Raw genomic sequence first — 19,192 nt, 5'->3', positions numbered from 1 at the left:
AGCTTATATTGCCTCTCCTCATTCTTCCCGCCAAAATGTATCACTTCACATTTTCTCTGCATTAAATTTCATCTGCCATGTGTCTGCCCATTCCACCAATCTGTCTATGTCTTCTTGAAGTCTATTACTATCCTCCTCACTGTTTACTACACTTCCAAGTTTTGTGTCATCTGCAAATTTTGAAATTGTGCCCTGTACTCCCAAGTCCAAGTCATTAATATATATCAAAAAAAGCAGTGGTCCTAGTACCGACCCCTGGGGAACATCACTGTATACCTTCCTCAAGTCCAAAAAACCACCACTCTCTGTTTCCAGTCACTTAGCCAATTTCGTATCTATGCTGCCATTTCCCCTTTTATTCCATGGGTTTCAATTTGCTGACAAGCCTGTTATGTGGCACTTTACCAAACACGTGTTGGAAGTCCATATACACATCAACCGCATTGACCTCATCAACCCTCTTGGTTATCTCATCAAAAAACTCCATCAAGTTAGTTAAACATGATTTGCCTTTAACAAATCCCTGCTGGCTTTCCTTTATTAATCCACACTTGTCCAAGTGATTATTAATTTTGTCCCGGATTATCGTTTCTAAAATCTTCCCCACCACCGAGGTTAAACTGACTGGCCTATAGTTGCCGGGTTTATCCTTACACCCGTTTTTGAACAATGGTGTCACATTTGCAATTCTCCAGTCCTCTGGCGCCACCCCCATATCTAAGGAGGATTGGAAGATTATGGCCAACATCTCTACAATTTCTACCTTTACTTCCCTCAGCAACCTAGAATGCATCCCATCCGGATTGGGTGACTTATTTACTTGAAGCATAGCTAGCCTTTCTAGTACCCCTATCAATTTTCACCCCATCCAGTATCTCAATTACTTCCCCTTTTACTGTGACTTTGGCAGCATCTTCTTCCTTGGTAAAGACAGGTGCAAAGTATTCATTTAGTACCTCAGTCATGCCCTCTGCCTCCATGCGTAGATCTCCTTTTTGGTCCCTAATCGGCCTCACCCCTCCTTTTACTACCTATAGAAGACTTTGGATTCCCTTTTAAATTAGCCACCAGTCTATTCTCATACTCCATGCCCCTCTTATTTCCTTTTTCACTTCTCTATACTTTCTATATTCTGCCTGGTTCTCATTTGTATTATCAACCTGACATCTGTCAAAAGCCCCTTTTTTTCTGCTTCATCTTACTCTGTATCTCTTTCATCATCCAGAGAGTTCTGGCTTTGGTTGCCCTACTTTTCCCCCTCGAGGGAATGTACCTAGACTGTATCCGAACCATCTCTTTAAATGCCGCCCATTGTTTGATTACAGTTTTGCCTGCTAATCTTTAATTCCAATTTACCCAGGTCGGATCCATTCTCAACGTACTGAAATTGGCCCTCCTCCAATTAAGTACTTTTACTCTAGATTGCTCCTTGTTCTTTTCCATAACTAATCTAAACTTTATGATTCTATGATCACTGTTCCCTAAATGTTCCCCCACTGACACTTGCTCCACTTGACCCACCCCATTCCCCAGAACCAGATCCAGCAATGCCTCCTTCCTCGTTGGGCCAGAAACATACCGATCAAGAAAGTTCTCCTCAATACACTTCAGAAATTGCTCCCCTTTTTGCCCTTTACACTATTACTATCCCAGTCTATATTAGGATAGTTCAAGTCCCCAGTTATCGCTACTCTATAGTTCTTGCATCTCTCTGTAATTTCCCTGCAAATTTGCTCCTCTATATCTTTCCCACTAGTTGGTGGCCTATAGAATACACCCAGTAGTGTAATGGCACCTCTATTGCTTCTTAACTCTAACCAAATAAATTCTGTCCTTGACCCCTCCAGGACATCCACTCCCTCCAGTACGCTAATATATTCTCCTCAATCAATACTGCCACCCTCCTTCCTTTTTTTCCTTCCCTATATTTCCTGAACACCTTGTACCCAGGAATATTTAGTACCCAATCCTGCCCTTTTTTGAGCCAGGTCTCCGTTATCGCCACTACATCATACTCCCACCAGTCTGGTGGCTATTTGCGCCTGCAGCTCACCATTTACCATGCTTCGTGCGTTTACACACATGCACTCTAAACATATCTTTGACCTACTCGTATTCTCTCTTAGTCTAATCCCACCTAATGATGTACTATTTCTTACTCTAGTGCTATCTGTTTCTCTCAATCCTTTGTGCACCTTGTTTCTCCTCTCTAATGCAAATTAGTTTAAACCCTCCCCCATAACACCAGTGAACCTCCGTGTGAGGACATTGGTCCCAGCTCTGTTGAGGTGCAACCCGACCATCTTGAACAGGTCCCTCCTAAGCCCTCCCTCTTGCACCATGTCTCTAGCCACGTATTAACCTGCCTTATCATCCCATTTCTGTTCTCACTGGCATCCTCCTTAGTTATGGGCACGGTGACAGACGACTGGAGGATTGCAAATGTCACGCCCCTGTTCAAAAAAGGGGAGAGGAATAAACCCAGCAATTACAGGCTAGGCAGCCTAGTGTCAGTGATGGGGAAACCTTTGGAAACAATAATCCAGGACAAAATTAATTGGCACTTGGAAAAGCATGGGCTAATAAATAAAAGTCAGCATGGATTTCTTAAAGGAAAATTGTGTTTGACTAACCTGACTGAGTTCTTTGATGAAGTAACGGAGGGGGTTTATGAGGGTAGTGCGGTTGTTATTGTGTATATGCACTTTCCAAAGGCACTTGATAAAGTACCATATAACAGACTTGTTAGCAAAATTAAAGCCAAAATTAAAATGTGCAGCCTTTGAAGAGGAGATGGTTCGGGTACAGTCTAGATACATTCCACGAGGGGGAAAGGTCGGGCAACTAAAGCCAGAGCTCCCTGGATGACGAAAGAGATAGAGAGTAAGATGAAGCAGAAAAAGAGGGCATATGTCAGGTTGATTATACAAGTGAGGCTGAATATAGAAAGTACAGAGAAGTGAAAAAGAAAATAAGAGGGACAAAGAGGGAGAATGAGAATAGACTGGCGGCTAACATAAAAGGGAATCCAAAAGTCTTCTATTGGCATATAAATAGTAAACAGGTAGTAAGAGGAGGGGTGGGGCCGATTAGGGAGCCCATGGAATAAAAGGGCCAGTGGTAACATGGATACGAAATTGACAGGAAAGAGAGTAGTGGTGAATGGTTGTTTTTTGAACTGGAGGATGGTATACCTTGGGGTCGGTACTAGGACTGCTGCTTTTTTTGATATATATTAATGACTTGGACTTGGGTGTACAGGGCACAATTTCCAAATTTGCAGATGAAACAAAGTTAGAAGTGTAGTAAACAGTGAGGAGGCTAGCAATAGACTTCAAGAGGACATGGACAGGCTGGTGGAATGGGCGGACACATGGCAGATGAAATTTAAAGCAGAGAAGTGCGAAGTGATGCATTTTGGCAGGAAAAATGAGGAGAGGCAATATAAGCTATATGGTACAATTCTAAAAGGGGTGCAGGAACAGAGAGACCTGGGGATATATGTCCATAACAATGCAGCCAAAAGCAGTAACTACTGTGAAGAAATCACAGATATGAATGTATATCCATTATACCTGTGTTCTAGATGCAGTGTCAACTTTGAAGGTGGCAGGACAGGTTGAGAAAGCGGTTAAAAAAGCATATGGGATCCTGGGCTTTATAAATAGAGGCATAGAGTACAAAAGCAAGAAAGTTATGTTGAACCTTTATAAAACTCTGGTTCGGCCACAACTGGAGTATTGTGTCCAATTCTTGGCACCGCATTTTAGGAAGGACGTGAAGGCCTTAGAGACGGTGCAGAAAAGATTTACTAGAATGGTTCCAAGGATGAGGGACTTCAGTTACGTGGATAGAATCATAGAAAGTTATGGCACAGAAGAAGGCCATTTGGCCCAACGTGTCCGTGCCGGATAGGTTGGAGAAGCAGGGGTTGTTTTTCTTAGAGCAAAGAAGGAGACTTAATAGAAGTATTCAAAATCATGACGGGTTTAGATAAAGTAAATAAAGAGAAACTGTTCCCATTGGCAGAAGGGTCAAGAACTAGAGGACACAGATTTAAGGTGATTGGCAAAAGAACCAAAGGCGACATGAGGAAAAACCTTTTTATGCAGCGAGTAGTTATGATCTGGAATTTGCTGCCTGAAAGGGTGGCGGAAGCAGATTCAATTGTGGCTTTCAAAAAGGAATTGGATAAATATTTATAAATATATTGTCCCTAGTATACAGATGTTCCTATATGGAGTTAACTATTTGTTTAACTAAGTTTCTGGAGCATGCACTGGGGAAGTACAAATTCTCCAAGCAACCAGGAGGGCGAATTTCAGCAGACATCAGAATTTCAAGAACCTCAATGTTTTTTTTAAAAAACGATTCTGAGATTAGGTTTTGAATTCTTTTGCATAATGGAGGGCAGGGGGGAAATGGGGGAAGGAAAGAGGCATATAAAATCGTTGCATCACTCATCAATCTGCACCATGAAGGCAGACACCAACCCGTGTCCATAACAATGCAGGCAAAAGCAGCAACTACTGTGAAGAAATCACAGATATGAATGTATATCCATTATACCTGTGTTCCAGATGCAGTGTACAGTGTCAACATGTCCTTCACACTATAAGTGCAAAATTATAAACACAGTGCTCAAACTAAATAAAACATATATACAGGTCACAAAGGTTCAGGTGATAGAATCTTCAGAAACTCTGGATACCTTGGTATCTACAATTTTTCATATTTTATATTACATTGTGTAAATTCATAGTCATTGTTTAATATTTTGTTGGATATTTGCTGAAAAGGACAATATAATTTGCTACTGTAATAAATAGGCAGCAAGCACATTTTTGGTGTGCATTGTTTTGGGCAGGTAGTTATCCATTTTCTATTCATCTTTCCTAGCCACACACATCACTTGTCAAAACAACAGGTTGGCAAGTTTTTCCAGCCATCTGCCAAAGTTGTTTTGCAACAGTTAATCCACAATGACTCATGTGGCCTCTTTATGAGAGGATGTCTGACCTTCGCTTGTCATATTTTCTCAATGGTGTAGCATAGGCTACTCGATAGCATTCAGAATGGCCGCCCTGGCTGAGCTTTATCCTTGCTAGTCAAGGCATGTTGAGGCAAATCGTGGTCCCCATACGGCCACCTCAGCACAAACCAGAGATTGAACCTGGAACCTTCCTGGTCAGTTTGATTCAGTATCATACCACTCTATAAACTTATACATGGTTGGGAGTGGTGGTGGGGGGGGGGGCTATGAATAAACTAATTAAAACAAGGCACATGCTGGCTTTACTAATATTTGATTTAATGTTTTTGTCCTGTAGGTTGAGTCACAGCAGAACTGGTCCATTTGCTGAACTTAAGTCTGATGCTAGTTAGTGGACGACACTGTGATGAAGCAAATCATTTAAAAAATGGAATGACAGCAAATAAAACACTAGAATACTTACAGAAAAAAACATTTTGAAAAGCAAAAGGAGGGTTCGAAAAGAAACCAAAAGAGCTCAATGACCTGATGTTGAAATTAGAAGATACTCAGTCACTAATATATGGCTTTATAGTCATTAAAACAATGTTTTTACAGGAATGCTTTCATAGGCCATTTCATATTTTTTCTTGTCAACTCCTTAGTTAGTCCATACTGAGAATTATGAAATATGAATGCCAACTACTGAAAAAAGTTGATGGAACTACTTGGATTGCTTAGATTACTTCAAGAACACTTTTATTTCCTTTTTCTTGTGCTCATAGTCATTTATCTACTGAAGTGGTATATTCTCAACCTCATTCCACTTGGCCTCTCAGCACACCCTCAGTTGCACAAGATGGTCTCTTTGCCAAAACATTTCACCATTCAAAAGCAAAGTTTGGTGAGATTTCCTCTCCTCTGAATTGGATATCACAGGGTCCAGGTAACAAGTATGAACCCTATCATAGCAGAAGTTCTGCATTATAATGGAAGGCCATAGCTGGATTATCGTGTTCAATTCTGGACACCATACTTTAGGAAAGATGTCAAGGCCTTAGAGAGGGTGTAAAAGAGATTTACTAGAATTGTACCAGGGTTGAGGGACTTCAGTTATGTGGAGACTGGAGAAGCTGGGGTTGTTCTCCTTACTACAGAGCTTTGATAGAGGTGTTCAAAATCATGAACGGTTTCGATAAAGTAAATAAAGAGAAAGTGTTTTCAGTGGCAGAAGGGTCGGTAACCAGAGGACACAGATTTAAGATGATTGGCAAAAGAACCAGTGGCACATAAGGAAACATTTTTTTACGCAGAGAATTGTTATGATTTGGAATGCACTGCCTGAAAGGGTGGTGGTAGAAGAGTCAATACTAACTTTCAAAAAAGAATTGGATAAATACTTGAAGGGAAAAAATTTACAGGACTACGAGAAAAGAGCAGCAGATGGGACTAATTAGAGAGCTCTTTCAAACTGCTGGCACAAGCACGATGTGCTGAATGGCCTCCTCCTGTGCTGTACCTACTATGCTACTATGAAGGGCCAAGAAGATAAATCTAATATTTAATTTCAACAAAAGCTCTTTACATGGCATTTAACAAAAAAGGCATTACTGATAACTTACATTATATTTTTATATACATTGTGTACAGTTAGCATTCCACAAAATATAGTATTTCATAACAAATCTGAAAGAATCAAAGTTCATATATCTCAATAACTTAAGATTTCCATTTTAGTGCAATTTGAATGCATCTCAACCCGAGCACTGGACGCAGACACAGGTAGTGCAAGCATTTATATTTCTAAAACATTCCAGTTTAACTTCAGAATTTTCTTAATCTCTGCCAATGTACAGATGTGTTCTCTCTTCCCCATTACAACATATTTTTCATCAAGTTCAAAGTTACTTCTCTCAAACTTACTGCTTGAATAGGACAAAGTCAAATTTCAAAAATGTAGAAGCATGGAACATTTATTAGTTCATAATCCAAAAATAATGTAAATACAAAATTAAATACTTATCTTTGGTAACATGCTCTTATAGTCCTCTTAGATTCATAAACGTATATGTGTCTTTGTATATTAAATTTAAATATAAGCAGGGCTATAGGCAACACAAGAAAATACTTCTATTCAGAATGGCTTTCAGATTTTTAAAGTAAGTTTCAATGAATTGCATGGACCTTTGGCAACTGAATAGAGTTCAAGTCAACCCCTGAACTTCAGGGGCTAGATTCTGAAAAGAACTGGTAACCATTTGAGAACAGCAATCATTCTGCCTACAACTTTATTAACATTTAATTCTTCAAATAGCAATTTCCTCTGGTAGTTGCTAATGTAAGCAATAATAAACAAGGTCAAAAAAACTGGTGATTATTGCCAAAAAACGACATCTGACATAAAAACAATTCGCAAACCAATCATTTCTCATGAGCTTTTCAGAATGTCACCCCAGGGTGTAACCTTTGACACTATTTTACTAAAGCTGTCACTAAAAGGGGATAGAATGAAATGTCATGTAACGTTTTTAAATTTGGTCAAGAATAAATGGCAAAGTTCAAAGCCGGAATGCTTAAGACTAATTTCTCGAGGTCTGGTGCTTCCTTGGTATCTTAGTACAAAATTGAAAATTCAGAATGATTGGCAATGAGAAGTTTATGTACAGCACTAGGTTTCCCCTCTAAACGTCTTCATTATCATGCTGAACTTCTTACAGGACTATCACACTACTTTGGTGCCTAGGAATCCTTTCTGAAATGGCCTTTTCTTTGCTATCTGCTGAACTCGGTTTTAAGATCAATCTTGTTCTTGCCCACTTCACAGAATGCATCATGGACTTGAAATTTTACAAATTGCACAAAATAAAAGATAGAAACGCAAACTGAAATCACAAATCAATGCCTTCCAAAAAATATTTTGCTTAGAGAACAAAGTCAGTCCTTTACTATTGCCACTAACTTCATACGATCCCCTTGGATGCAGAGTTTCTTATTCCTGTGCCATTAGTAATGAAAGTAAACTCAAATGATGGGAGTTACACAGGCAGTAGCAGCTCACCATGGCATCATAATATCAGCAATAATTCCTAGGGTTGATGTGATGCTACTGCTGCTCAGAAATGCAATTGCATAGTGCATGTACCATAAAAATAACAGAAAATAGAAAGAAATGGGTAAAGTAACAAAAAAGAACAAGTTCACTTAGTTTATGCTTTAACAGTTATAAAAGAACTTTGTTAAACACAGGTTCACACCATTTGCACAGAAATAGAAAAATAATTGATATGGTCCAAACAACTGCTTTGTATGTTTAACATTATCTCAAACAGAACCTGAATTTGAGATGTCTTTGCTAGGTTTTTTCTTCCTGGTCATAAACACACTTCAGAGCATGGGATCCCTCCGCCAAGTGGTCAGTTAAGGCTAAATGGTTTACTGTTGTACTGTAAAATGGGTCAACGCTTGCTTCAGCTTTGCTGCAATCTAGTGGGAAATAATAAAAATCATTCTCAATTGAAACATATTTCAACAAGGTGCCCACCTCCTTCAAAAGACCTTTTGACAAAATGTGGGGTTAGCAATTAAATCTTTCACTAGCGGCCTTATTGAAAGGTTGAATTTCTTTCTTAAAATATTACTTTTGTACATTTGCTCTTTTTTTTACACTGCCCATTCCTCAAAATTATGCCCTCTATAGTCAGGAGCAGAACAGTCTGACACACAATCTAGTAATTCCACTCCTCTGGGTGGCATGTTTGCAGGATACAGGAAGTTATTCCTCCCCAGACTATTGTACAGAATTAAATACAAATTACAACATGGAAACATGCCATTTGGCTCAATCCATCCGTGTTGGTATTTATCATCCACATGATCCTAATCCTAATCCCATGTTCTGCACTGTTCCCATTTCCATTTAATTCTCTTTCCTTCAAACACATATTGAACCTATTGACATGGTGGGTAATTTTAACCACCAAGAACAGGTGGGTTCGGGGCAGGTGGGAGGTTAAAGTAGCAGCTTTTTGGAGTGGGCCTGCATCCCGGCTCCAACGCGCCCAATTCCAGGTTTAACCCTTAGGTTAGGATGTGTGTGCACAACAGTAACCTGGAAATCTCTTCCCCACTTGAAGACGGCGGGCCGATATTTAAAGACAAATTCAGGTAGTTGAAACACTTTAGGTACTTAACTTTTTGTGGATTCTGCAACGGAAATGGATTGAACTACTCCTGAACGTATCTCCCACGGCTTCTGAAATATGCCATTGCAACAGAGGCGAGTTGCAGCCAAAGCTCATTTGTCCCTTTAAACCGGTGATTGACACATCGCAATAAAAGGTGAGGTATTGCAGCTGGGCACTCAGTTCTCTCAGACAAACGTTTGGCTGGGAGTTCTTTGTGTTTAGACTGAGATTTCTTTGTTAAGACTGAGAATTCTTGTGTTCAGACAAATTTACCTACATTTTGGAGCCCCTCAAACTGATAAGATTGGGATGGGGGCTGCAACGGATCTATTCCACAGTACATCTGAGGAGGAAGAAAAAGATGGGGAACCCATCGCCAGAGCAGCTGCACACATTGCTGCCTGTGATGCCCTCATCTCTAACAGGTGATGTTAGATAATGAGATGTGCAAATTGAAGACTTTGAAATACTCAGGCTGCCTGGAACAACCAGCACCACCAACCACCACCACCACCCCCCACCACTTACTTTGCACAAAACAGTCCTTCAACCACGCATTGCACACGTGGTGGCACCATGTATTGGAATTCATGATGAATTCCATGAAAGGACGAATTCAAAAAAGGGACTCAACAATGGTCAAGACATGGCAGTAGTGGTGATAACGATTAAATTTAATGTGCCATAACAAAATTAACAACATGACACCCATGTGCATACCCTTGGCGAATTACAATTGCTTAGCCTTTCGCTTTCTACCGCTTCTACGTGCTGAATCCCGTGGCTTCAGCAGAGGCATTGGAAGGTTGCTCACATCCTTGTCCTGACTGCTGAGATGCTCTCTGCCTATGACCTCTGGGTTTTGGAGTGCAGGAAGGCCCCGCAAGTGGCCACTGCTCCACCTGCACCTGCGCAGGGGAAGACTCAGCCATCGGGAGAGGAGGCAGCATTGCAGGTACTGGTTGAGGAGGGGGCAACAGATCAGATGTGGGAGCACTTTGAGTGGAGTCCCCACTTCCATGTCCCCTTTCGTCATCATTCCTTCCCTGGGCCAGGGCCACATTACTCCAACCACTCTGCTGGCCAGCAGGTTGGTGAGCAGATATGCCGGTTGTAAGGCCACGGCTAGCATATCGATCTGCCTGTTTAAGGCGGCAGACCGGTTGGCATCCAGAGTCTGCACGGCCATTGTCATGGCCTGCATGGACTCATTTGAGACCCATGCTTGAAGCTCAATGCAGGCTACCATTCTCTCCATTGCAGACATTCTCGCACTTACCTGCGCCACCAATCCACTCGTGATGGAAATGGACTCCCCCATCCTCTCCGCTACTGTGGAGAATGTGTGTGGCACATTTTCCATTACCTTGCAAAGTTGCAGCTGTACCTTCATCATTCTCCTTCTGAACAATCGCCTCAGGGGATCAGCATTTATGTCCAGCTGAGCAGAGCTTGGAGAGGACTGTTCCCCCCCCAAGCAGACTCTCCACAGCTGCCCCTGCCACTAGTGTCTGCTTGTGCTCACTTAAGAGTAGTGAATCACCAGGTGACAACCCAACTATCTGACCCACCAAAATGCAAGTGTCAGTGTTGGTGCATGGCTGTATGTCATGTGATGGTGCACCCTCAGAAGGAATGAGGTCCTCTGAGGAATCGGTTTCTTCCATTTCTGCTGATCCCTCATGAAGACATGAAAGCCCTGAAGGCAACAGAAAACTATATTAATGATTCATCGCGAAAGTGACAATCTTTCCAATGACCTTACTGAGGTCTGGCACAGTTACATCATTGATAATATCAATTCATCATGTGGGTGAAAGATGTTAAAGTTCTGTCACCAGCCACCTGTGGGTTGTCAGTGTCTCCATCTCGGATAGATAGGCATGCAACGTTCCGACTTATTTCCATGGCCTCCTCCTCCACACCCGTCACCTCCACTATGTGGTGAGCCACCTCCAGTTCAGCCCCTCTCCCTTGTGTTTTGCGCAATCTTCTCCTACAAGGGGAGAAAGAACAGACCTTTGAGTGACTGAAGGTGACCTATTCACTCTATGAATGCATTGCTTTGGGTGAAGCTGACCATGAAAGAGGTGCATCAGAGGGTGACTATCAGACAGATACATCACATTGCATCAGGATTGGGGTGAGTGGCAGTGGTGGGTAAATAAATGGGCAGTTGAGGAAATGCATAGAAAGTGAAGGATGGTTGCTGCTGCTGACACTTAAGTGGGTGTGAGGAGTTATGTGATGGGGTAAGCATGCCAACATTGAGTGATTGGGGGTGGGAGGGGTGGAGGGAGGGGTTGAACACAGGATTTGGGTGAATCAGCAACTGTACTCACTTTTCCTGACCTGGTTAGGTCATTAAAACACTGAACCCAAGATCTGGGCACCATGCTCCTGCTGCTCACCTCTTCTACCAACTCCAGCCAAGCATTTTTGGTTTCAGAGCCAGGTTACTTCCTGCCATTCATTGGAAACATTACCTCACTCCTGGCTCTCACTGCAGCCAGCAGTAAACAAATCCTGGTTGCCCAAAAAGGGAGAAAGGAAGAAGAGGGGAAAAGGGAAGGAGTGGAGAAGCAGAGCAAGAGAGAATGAGTAAGTGGCGGAATTTCATACAAGAAAGACCAGTGAGCCAGGTCAGGTCTCTCTCTTTGATCGTAAGCAATCCATTCAAAAGGGCCTGTTTCCATGTTGTAAACTTCTATGATTCTATAAGTGCAGGCAATTGGGACTAGCTTAGTGGTATAAACTGGGCGACATGGACATGTTGGGCCGAAGGGCCTGTTTCCATCTTGTAAACTTCTATGATTCCAACCAATGGGCTACAAAAAGTCTTGAATGGTGACTTTTTAAAAAAAGTATAAATTAACTGAATAATTAGCTATAAAACAAACAGTATTTTTTAATTAGCTAAAGAAAATTAGAATCATAGGAAATTCACGGCACAGAAGGAGGCCATTCAGCCCATCTCATGTCCGCGCCGGCTGAGAAACAAGCCACCCAGCCTAATCCCACTTTCCTGCAATTGATCCGTCGCCCTGCAGGTCACGGCTCTTCAGGTGCATATCCAGGTATTTTTTTAAATGAGTTGAGGGTTTCTGTCTCAACCACACCCTCAGGCAGTGAGTTCCAGACCCCCATCACCCTCTGGGTGAAAAGATTTCTCCTCATTTCCACTCTAATCCTTCTACCAATCACTTTAAATCTATGCCCCCTGGTTATTGACCCCTCCGCTAAGGGAAATAGGTCCTTCCTATCCACTCTTTCTAGGCCCCTCATAATTTTGTACACCTCAATCAAATCACCCCTCAGCTTCCTCTGTTCCAGGGAAAATAGGAACATCGGAAGATAGGAACAGGAGTAGGCCATTCAGCCCCTCATGCCTGCTCTGCCATTTGATAAGATCATGGCTGATCTGTGATATAACTCCATATACCTGCCTTTGGCCCATATCCCTTAATACCTTTGGTTGCCAAAAAGCTATCTATCTCAGATTTATATTTAGCAATTTAGCAATCAATTGCCGTTTGCGGAAGAGAGTTCCAAACTTCTACAGCCCTTTGTGTGTAGAAATGTTTTCTAATCTCGCTCCTGAAAGGTCTGGCTCTAATTTTTAGACTGTGCCCCCTACTCCTAAAATTCCCAAACAGCGGAAATAGTTTCTCTCTATCCACCCTATTTGTTCCCCTTAATATCTTAAAATATTCCCAGCCTATCCAATCTGTCATAGCTAAAATTCTCCAGTCCTGGCAACATCCTCGTAAATCTCCTCTGCACCCTCTCAAGTGCAATTACATCCTTCCTGTAATGTGGTGACCAGAACTGTGTGCAGTACTCAAGCTGTGGCTTAACTAGTGTTTTATACAGTTCCAGCATAACATCCCTGCTTTTATATTCTATGCCTCGGCTAATAAAGGAAATCATTCCATATGCCTTCTTAACCACCTTATCTACCTGTCCTGCTACCTTCAGGGATCTGTGGATATGCACTCCAAGGTTTCTCGCTTCCTCTACACCTCTCAGTATTCTCCTATTTGTGTATTCCCTTGTCTTGTTTGCTCTCTCCAAATGCATTACCTCGCACTTCTCCGGATTGAACTCCATTTGCCACTTTTCTGCCCATCTGACCAGTCCATTGATATCTTCCTGCAGTTCATAGCTTTCCTCCTCACCATCAACCACAATCTTTGTGCCATCTGCAAATTTCTTAATCGTGCCTCCAACATTTAAGTCCAAATCGTTAATGTATACCACAAAAAGCAAAGGGCCTAGTACCGAGCCCTGCGGCACCCCACTGGAAACAGCTGTTCACCATTACCCTTTGCTTCCTGCTACTGAGCCAATTTTGGATCCAATTTGCCACATTCCCTTGGATCACATGGGCCTTTACTTTTTTGACCAATCTGCCATTTTCCCCACACTTTTTAGGCTGTGTTAAAAAAAAAGTACACAGGAAAATGTTTAAAGCTGCAAGGAATCATTTGGAAAAAGATTTACCCAGAGCTGGGACACATACATTTTGTAACAGAACTTAAATGAGAGGGAAGCTGATTAGAGAAGACATTGTGTACAGTAATAATAAAAGGGGAAACATATCTAGTTAGGATACTAAGGCACAGACTAGCAGAAACAGAAGCAAGTGATATAACAACAGGCCTACAGGGTAGGATAGAGGCAGGTACAAGGATGATGAACCATATTGAACAGTGTTGTGTTTGCTCAGGTTAATAATGTTGTAGATCAAGAAAAGATTGTCACTTTACATGCCTGTCATACCCTAATATTAACTGGGATACAATCATTACAAAAGGTATGGAAGGCACAGAATTCTTAAATTGCAGGAGAACTTTTTTAGCCAGTACGTAGCAAGCCCAACAAGAGGGGGGGCAGTTCTGGATTTAGGGAATGAAGCTGGGCAGGTGGAACGATTATCAGTGGGAGAGCATTTTGGTGGTAGTGATCATAATTCAGTTAGATACAGCATACTTATGGAAAAGGACAAAGATAGAACAGGAATAAAAGTTCTAAATTGGGGAAAGGCCAATTTTACTAAGCTGAGAAATGAGTCAGCAAAAGTGGACTGGAAACAGCTTCTTGAAGGTGACAGGGCAGTGGGAGGCATTCAAGGGGTTCAGAGTAAACATGTTCCCACAAAGAAAAAGGGTGGGACTGCCAAATCTAGAGCCCCTTGGATGACAAGAAGCATACAGGGTAACATAAGGCAAAAAAGGGAAACTTATGTCAGACACCGAGAGCTCAATACCGCAGAAAGCTTAGAGGAGTGTAGAAAAATGCAGGGGTGAAATTAAAAAAGAAATTTAGGAAAGCAAAGAGAGGGCATGAAAAAATACTGGCAAGTAAAATTAAGCACAACCTAAAGATGTTTTATAAATACATAAAGAGCAAGAAGATAACTAAGGAAAGAGTAGGGCCTATTAGAGGCCAAAAAGTTAACCTATGTGTGGAGGCGGAAGATGTGGGTATGATTCTTAATGAATACTTTGTGTCTGTCTTCACAATAGAGGGGGACGATGCAGAGATTATAGCTAAGGAGGAGCAGTGGTGTAAAATATTAGATGGGATAAACATAGTGAGAAAGGAAATATTAAAGGGTTTAGCATCTTTAAAAGTTAGATAAATCGCCAGGCCTGCATGAAATGTATCCCAGATTGTTAAGAGAAGCATGGGAGGAAATAGCAGAGGCTCTGACCATCATTTTCCAATCCTCCATGGCTACAGCCGTGGTGCCGGAGGATTGGAGGACTGCTAACGTTGTACCGTTATTTAAAAAGGGAGAAAAAGATAGATCGAATAATGATAGGCCAGTCAGTCTAACCTCGGTGGTGGGCAAATTATTGGAATCAATTCTGAGGGACAGCATAAATCATCATTTAGAAAGGCGCGGGTTAATCAAAGACAGTCAGCATGGATTTGTTAAGGGAAGGTTGTGTCTGACTAACTTCACTGAATTTTTTGAGGAGGTAACAAGTAGGGTCGATGAGGGTAACGCATTTGATGTAGTGTACATGGATTTTAGCAAGGCTTTTGACAAGGTCCCCAACGGCAGACTGGTCAAAAATGTAAAAGCCCATGGGATCTAAGGGAAAGTAGCAAGTTGTATCCAAAATTGGCTCAGTGGCAGGAAGCAGAGGGTAATGGTTGACAGGTGATTTTGCGACTGGCAGGTTGTTTCCAGTGGGGTTCCGCAAGGCTTAGTACTGGGTCCCCTGCTTTTTGAGGTATATATTAATGATTTGGACTTAATGTGGGGGCTTGATCAAGAAGTTCGCAGATGATACAAAAATTGGCCGTGTGGTTGATAGTGAGGAGGAAGGCTGTCGATTGCAGGAAGATATCAATGTACTGGTCAGGTGGGCAGAAAAGTGGTAAATGGAATTCAATCCGGAGAAGTGTGAGGTAATGTATTTGGGGAGGGCAAACAAGGCAAGGGAGTACACAATAAATGGGAGGATACTGAAAGGTGTAAGGGAACAAAGGGACCTTGGAGTGTGTGTCCACAGATCCCTGAAGGTAGCAGGACAGGTAGATAAGGTGGTTAAAAAGGCATATGGGATACTTGCCTTTATTAGCTGAGGCAGGTTAGGTTATGCTGGAACTGTATAAAACATAGATTAGGCCACAGTTCTGGTCACCACATTACAGGAAAGATGTGACTGCACTAGAGAGGGTACAGAGGAGATTTACAAGGATGTTGCCAGGGCTGGAGAATTTTAGCTATGAGAAAAGACCGGATAGGCTGGGGTTGTTTTCTTTGGAACAAAGGAGGCTGAGGGGAGATTTAATTGAGGTATATAAAATTATGACGGGACTAGATAGAGTGGATAGGGAGGACCTATTTCCCTTAGCAGAGGGGTCATTGACTAGGGGGCTAGATTTAAAGTAATTGGTCGAAGGATTAGAGGGGAGCTGAGGAGAAATGTTATCACCCAGAGGATGGTGGGGGTCTGGAACTCACTGCCTGAAAGGGTGGTAGAGGCAGAAACCCTCAACTCATTAAAAAAGTCCTTGGATGTGCACTTGAAGTGCCATAACCTACAGGACTACAGACCAAGTGCTGGAAAGTAGGATTAAGCTGGATAGCTTATTTTCGGCTGGCACAGACACGATGGGCAGAATGGCCTCCTCCTGTGCTGTAACTTTCTATGAATCTGTGAAAAGATTGGACTTGGATAGTGTGCAGAAATGAACTAAAATCATATAGGGTAACTGGAACAGAGGAAGATGGACAGAAGATAGGAAAAGGAGAAACTAAAGTTTAGGACTATGAGTTAGTGGTTTAAAATCACAGGAGGATAAGCTAATGGCCAAGTTTGCCTTTTATTTCTAATCAGGTTTCTATCCTTGTCAGAGACCAATTCAATATTCCTAAAGTTTGTGTGCCTTACTCGGCCTGAAATGAAAAACTCCACTGTATCCTCTGAGCTACCAAAATAAAACTTAACATTATATAACCACTCTGAGATTAAATTAGTCGAATTGTAATAAAAATACAAATGATAAACAAAAGCTTTGTGTAAAAGAATCAAATCAGCTCCATGCAGGCTGAAACAAAAAGTTTGTTAAATTAAACCTTGTTAAAGACCACACAGAGAAGAACAGATCACCATTTATTCAACTTGGCTACATGAAAGACACTGAAAGAAAACAAATGAAGTGTCAAACAATCCTGAGGTTGTACTTGAAGAAGCCTATTGTTGGCAAGCAACCGCCCCAGAGGTGTGGTTCAAAATTAAAAGGACTATTACAAAAAACCTAACCATGTAAAGGAAGGGTCACTTTCTCACTGCTCTGCTACTATACCGCCTTCTATCTGGATGCAGGTTTACAGATTGCTTCTGGAATGTCTGACCTGATTCAAGAGAATACCAAGAGAATTGTGTGCTCCACCACGACCACGTCCATCAAGATATTTAGAGGGCCTCAACAAGCCTGAGTAAAACCATGAGTATAAACTTTCATTAAGGGGTTAGTCTAATTTCCAAATGGAGAGTCAGAAGATGTTTTTTTTTTAAAACTGCTGTTAACGCAATTCTAAAGTCATGCATGAACCGAAGATGTTCTTTAATTCTAATGTCGATTTTCTAGTATACAATAAATGATGGCTTTGTAAAGAAAACAATGGTTTATACCTGAAGTTTCTTTAGGAAAAAGAGCCCATTAAATTAAATATAAAATTAAACTATGTGGAGATGAAAAGGCATTTCCCTAAATTAAAGAATAAAACCACTTTGCACCTTTTGTTCCTACAAAATCATAAAACGAAAGCAAATCTGTTAAGAAACCTACCATCTCATAAAACTCGACTTGTTGCTGTAGGTAGTGTTGTATTACAGAATTGTAATCATAAATCCGATTACTGTGGAAGTGATTCATTTCAGCTGTAATGAAATAATGAAGTCTAAATTTAATAGCCTGCATATAATAATCTTTAGTCACTGAAACTTAAATGCAAAATAATAAAATAAGATACAACTTAGTGAAACATTCTCAATTTTCTACACCATAATCAAATTTTTTTTATACCCACCTTTTCCTCTTTCAGATTTCTCCCTTTTCTGTGAGGGCAGGACAGGTTGTGAGGGGATATGGAACAAAAGCGAGTAAATGGAGTTGTGGTACAGATCACCCATGATCTAACAGAACGGTGGAACAGGCTCAAGGGACTGAATGCTTTACTCCTGTGTTCCTATGATGGTTTCCAGTCAATGCTCAGCAGCCAACACAAAGGTAGCTTCTGCACAGCAGGCCTAGGCAGAGCCCTGTGCTGCCATGCCAGGCTCCATCTGGTGGTCTAAGAGCTGGTGAAATTATCAGAGCAAGTAACAGCAAATCGAAATATCAGACACTCCTGGGATTGAGAGTTCTAGCTACCTTTGAATTTATTTTTTAATGCTGTTGGAGCTTTGGGATTAGCATCCAGGATGGAAAAAGATGCTTATCTGCACTCAACACAGTAACAAGTCAACTGTCATTTGTTGGGGTTTAGGAGAGGGAATTCTTTACTTTAAAAAACCTATTTTTCTCACCGCCTTCCCCACAGTACTGATCCCCTTAAGTTAGTGTATTGATGCCAGCCACACAAGTTTGATTCATTGAATGACTTCCATTTGACAGCATAAGATGGAGTCAACCAATTTATCAAAAGTTTCACACTTTAGAATAAAAATGAAGCTTGAATGGAACAGATTTTATTTATTTAAAATGAAGCAAGACTGCTTCCTGGTGCCTATTTCCTGGTCTCTTGGGACCATGCACTAACTACGATCAAGAAGATGGGCAGATCCCAAATTTCTACCAATATCACTATGAACCAGCTGTGAAAGCATCCCAGGGCTAACTTTCCTTCTTAACTGTTTATTCCCCACAAGAAAAAAAAATTGCAAATGTGTATGTATGAATTTAAAGTATGCCAAGTCCTTTCTTTTTTTCCCCCATTTTGTTTCTGTACCTACCTTGGAATGTGTAAGACATTGTGCCGATACGATTCACCATGGTGTTCTTTTCCTGTGGTGTTATCTTATTCAAAGCAACCAACTTGTCACCTTCTTTGGCTTTCTCTATAGCTCCCTATTATTATAAAGTAACACTAAGTATTTATTACATGATTTCTTGAGCGATATACGTAAATTCATAAGACAATATTAAAAAAATACACTATTAAAAATCTCAACAATATAAACTCTCTTAGAAAAACGTGAAAACTACTCCAGTGATCCAGTTGATAAGATCACTGACCAAAATCAGGCAGTGGCTGTTAATCAACATAGGATTTCTGCATGAAGAGGTCCATCAAAAATAGAATCACATTTTAAAAGTATAGACATAATTTCTACCAGGGAATAATATTGGGGATACAAACAATGGTGTAGAATCATAGAATGATGCAGCACAGAAGGAGACCATTCGACCCATCGTGCCATCTTTGAAAGAGCTATCCAATTAGTCCCATTCCCCTGCCCTTTCCCAAAGCCCTCCAAATTTCTCTCCTTCAAGTATTTGTCCCTTTTGA

General features: G+C 41.2%; 1 protein-coding gene across 10 annotated transcripts in view; it reads right to left on the bottom strand.

Moving 5' to 3' along the window:
• Window positions 1-5,294: 5,294 nt before the first annotated feature.
• The window catches only part of zdhhc14 (zinc finger DHHC-type palmitoyltransferase 14), a 632,056-nt gene continuing 618,158 nt past the window's right edge, over window positions 5,295-19,192 (bottom strand). For 8 of the 10 annotated variants that reach the window (XM_067989120.1, XM_067989122.1, XM_067989123.1 and 5 more), the window contains 3 exons: window positions 18,636-18,750; window positions 17,470-17,561; window positions 5,295-8,455 (listed from right to left, as the gene is read on the bottom strand). In XM_067989120.1, the coding sequence (XP_067845221.1) occupies window positions 8,405-8,455; window positions 17,470-17,561; window positions 18,636-18,750 (258 nt within the window). In that variant the 3' untranslated portion in view covers window positions 5,295-8,404. Of the gene's footprint in view, window positions 8,456-17,469; window positions 17,562-17,710; window positions 17,982-18,635; window positions 18,751-19,192 lie in introns of those variants that run through there. The other 2 variants (XR_010963685.1, XM_067989121.1) reach the window with 2 other exon arrangements.

Source organism: Heptranchias perlo, chromosome 8 (genome assembly GCF_035084215.1).
Source record: "Heptranchias perlo isolate sHepPer1 chromosome 8, sHepPer1.hap1, whole genome shotgun sequence".
NCBI lineage: Eukaryota > Metazoa > Chordata > Chondrichthyes > Hexanchiformes > Hexanchidae > Heptranchias > Heptranchias perlo.
This window is presented reverse-complemented; position numbering and strand designations above follow the sequence as displayed.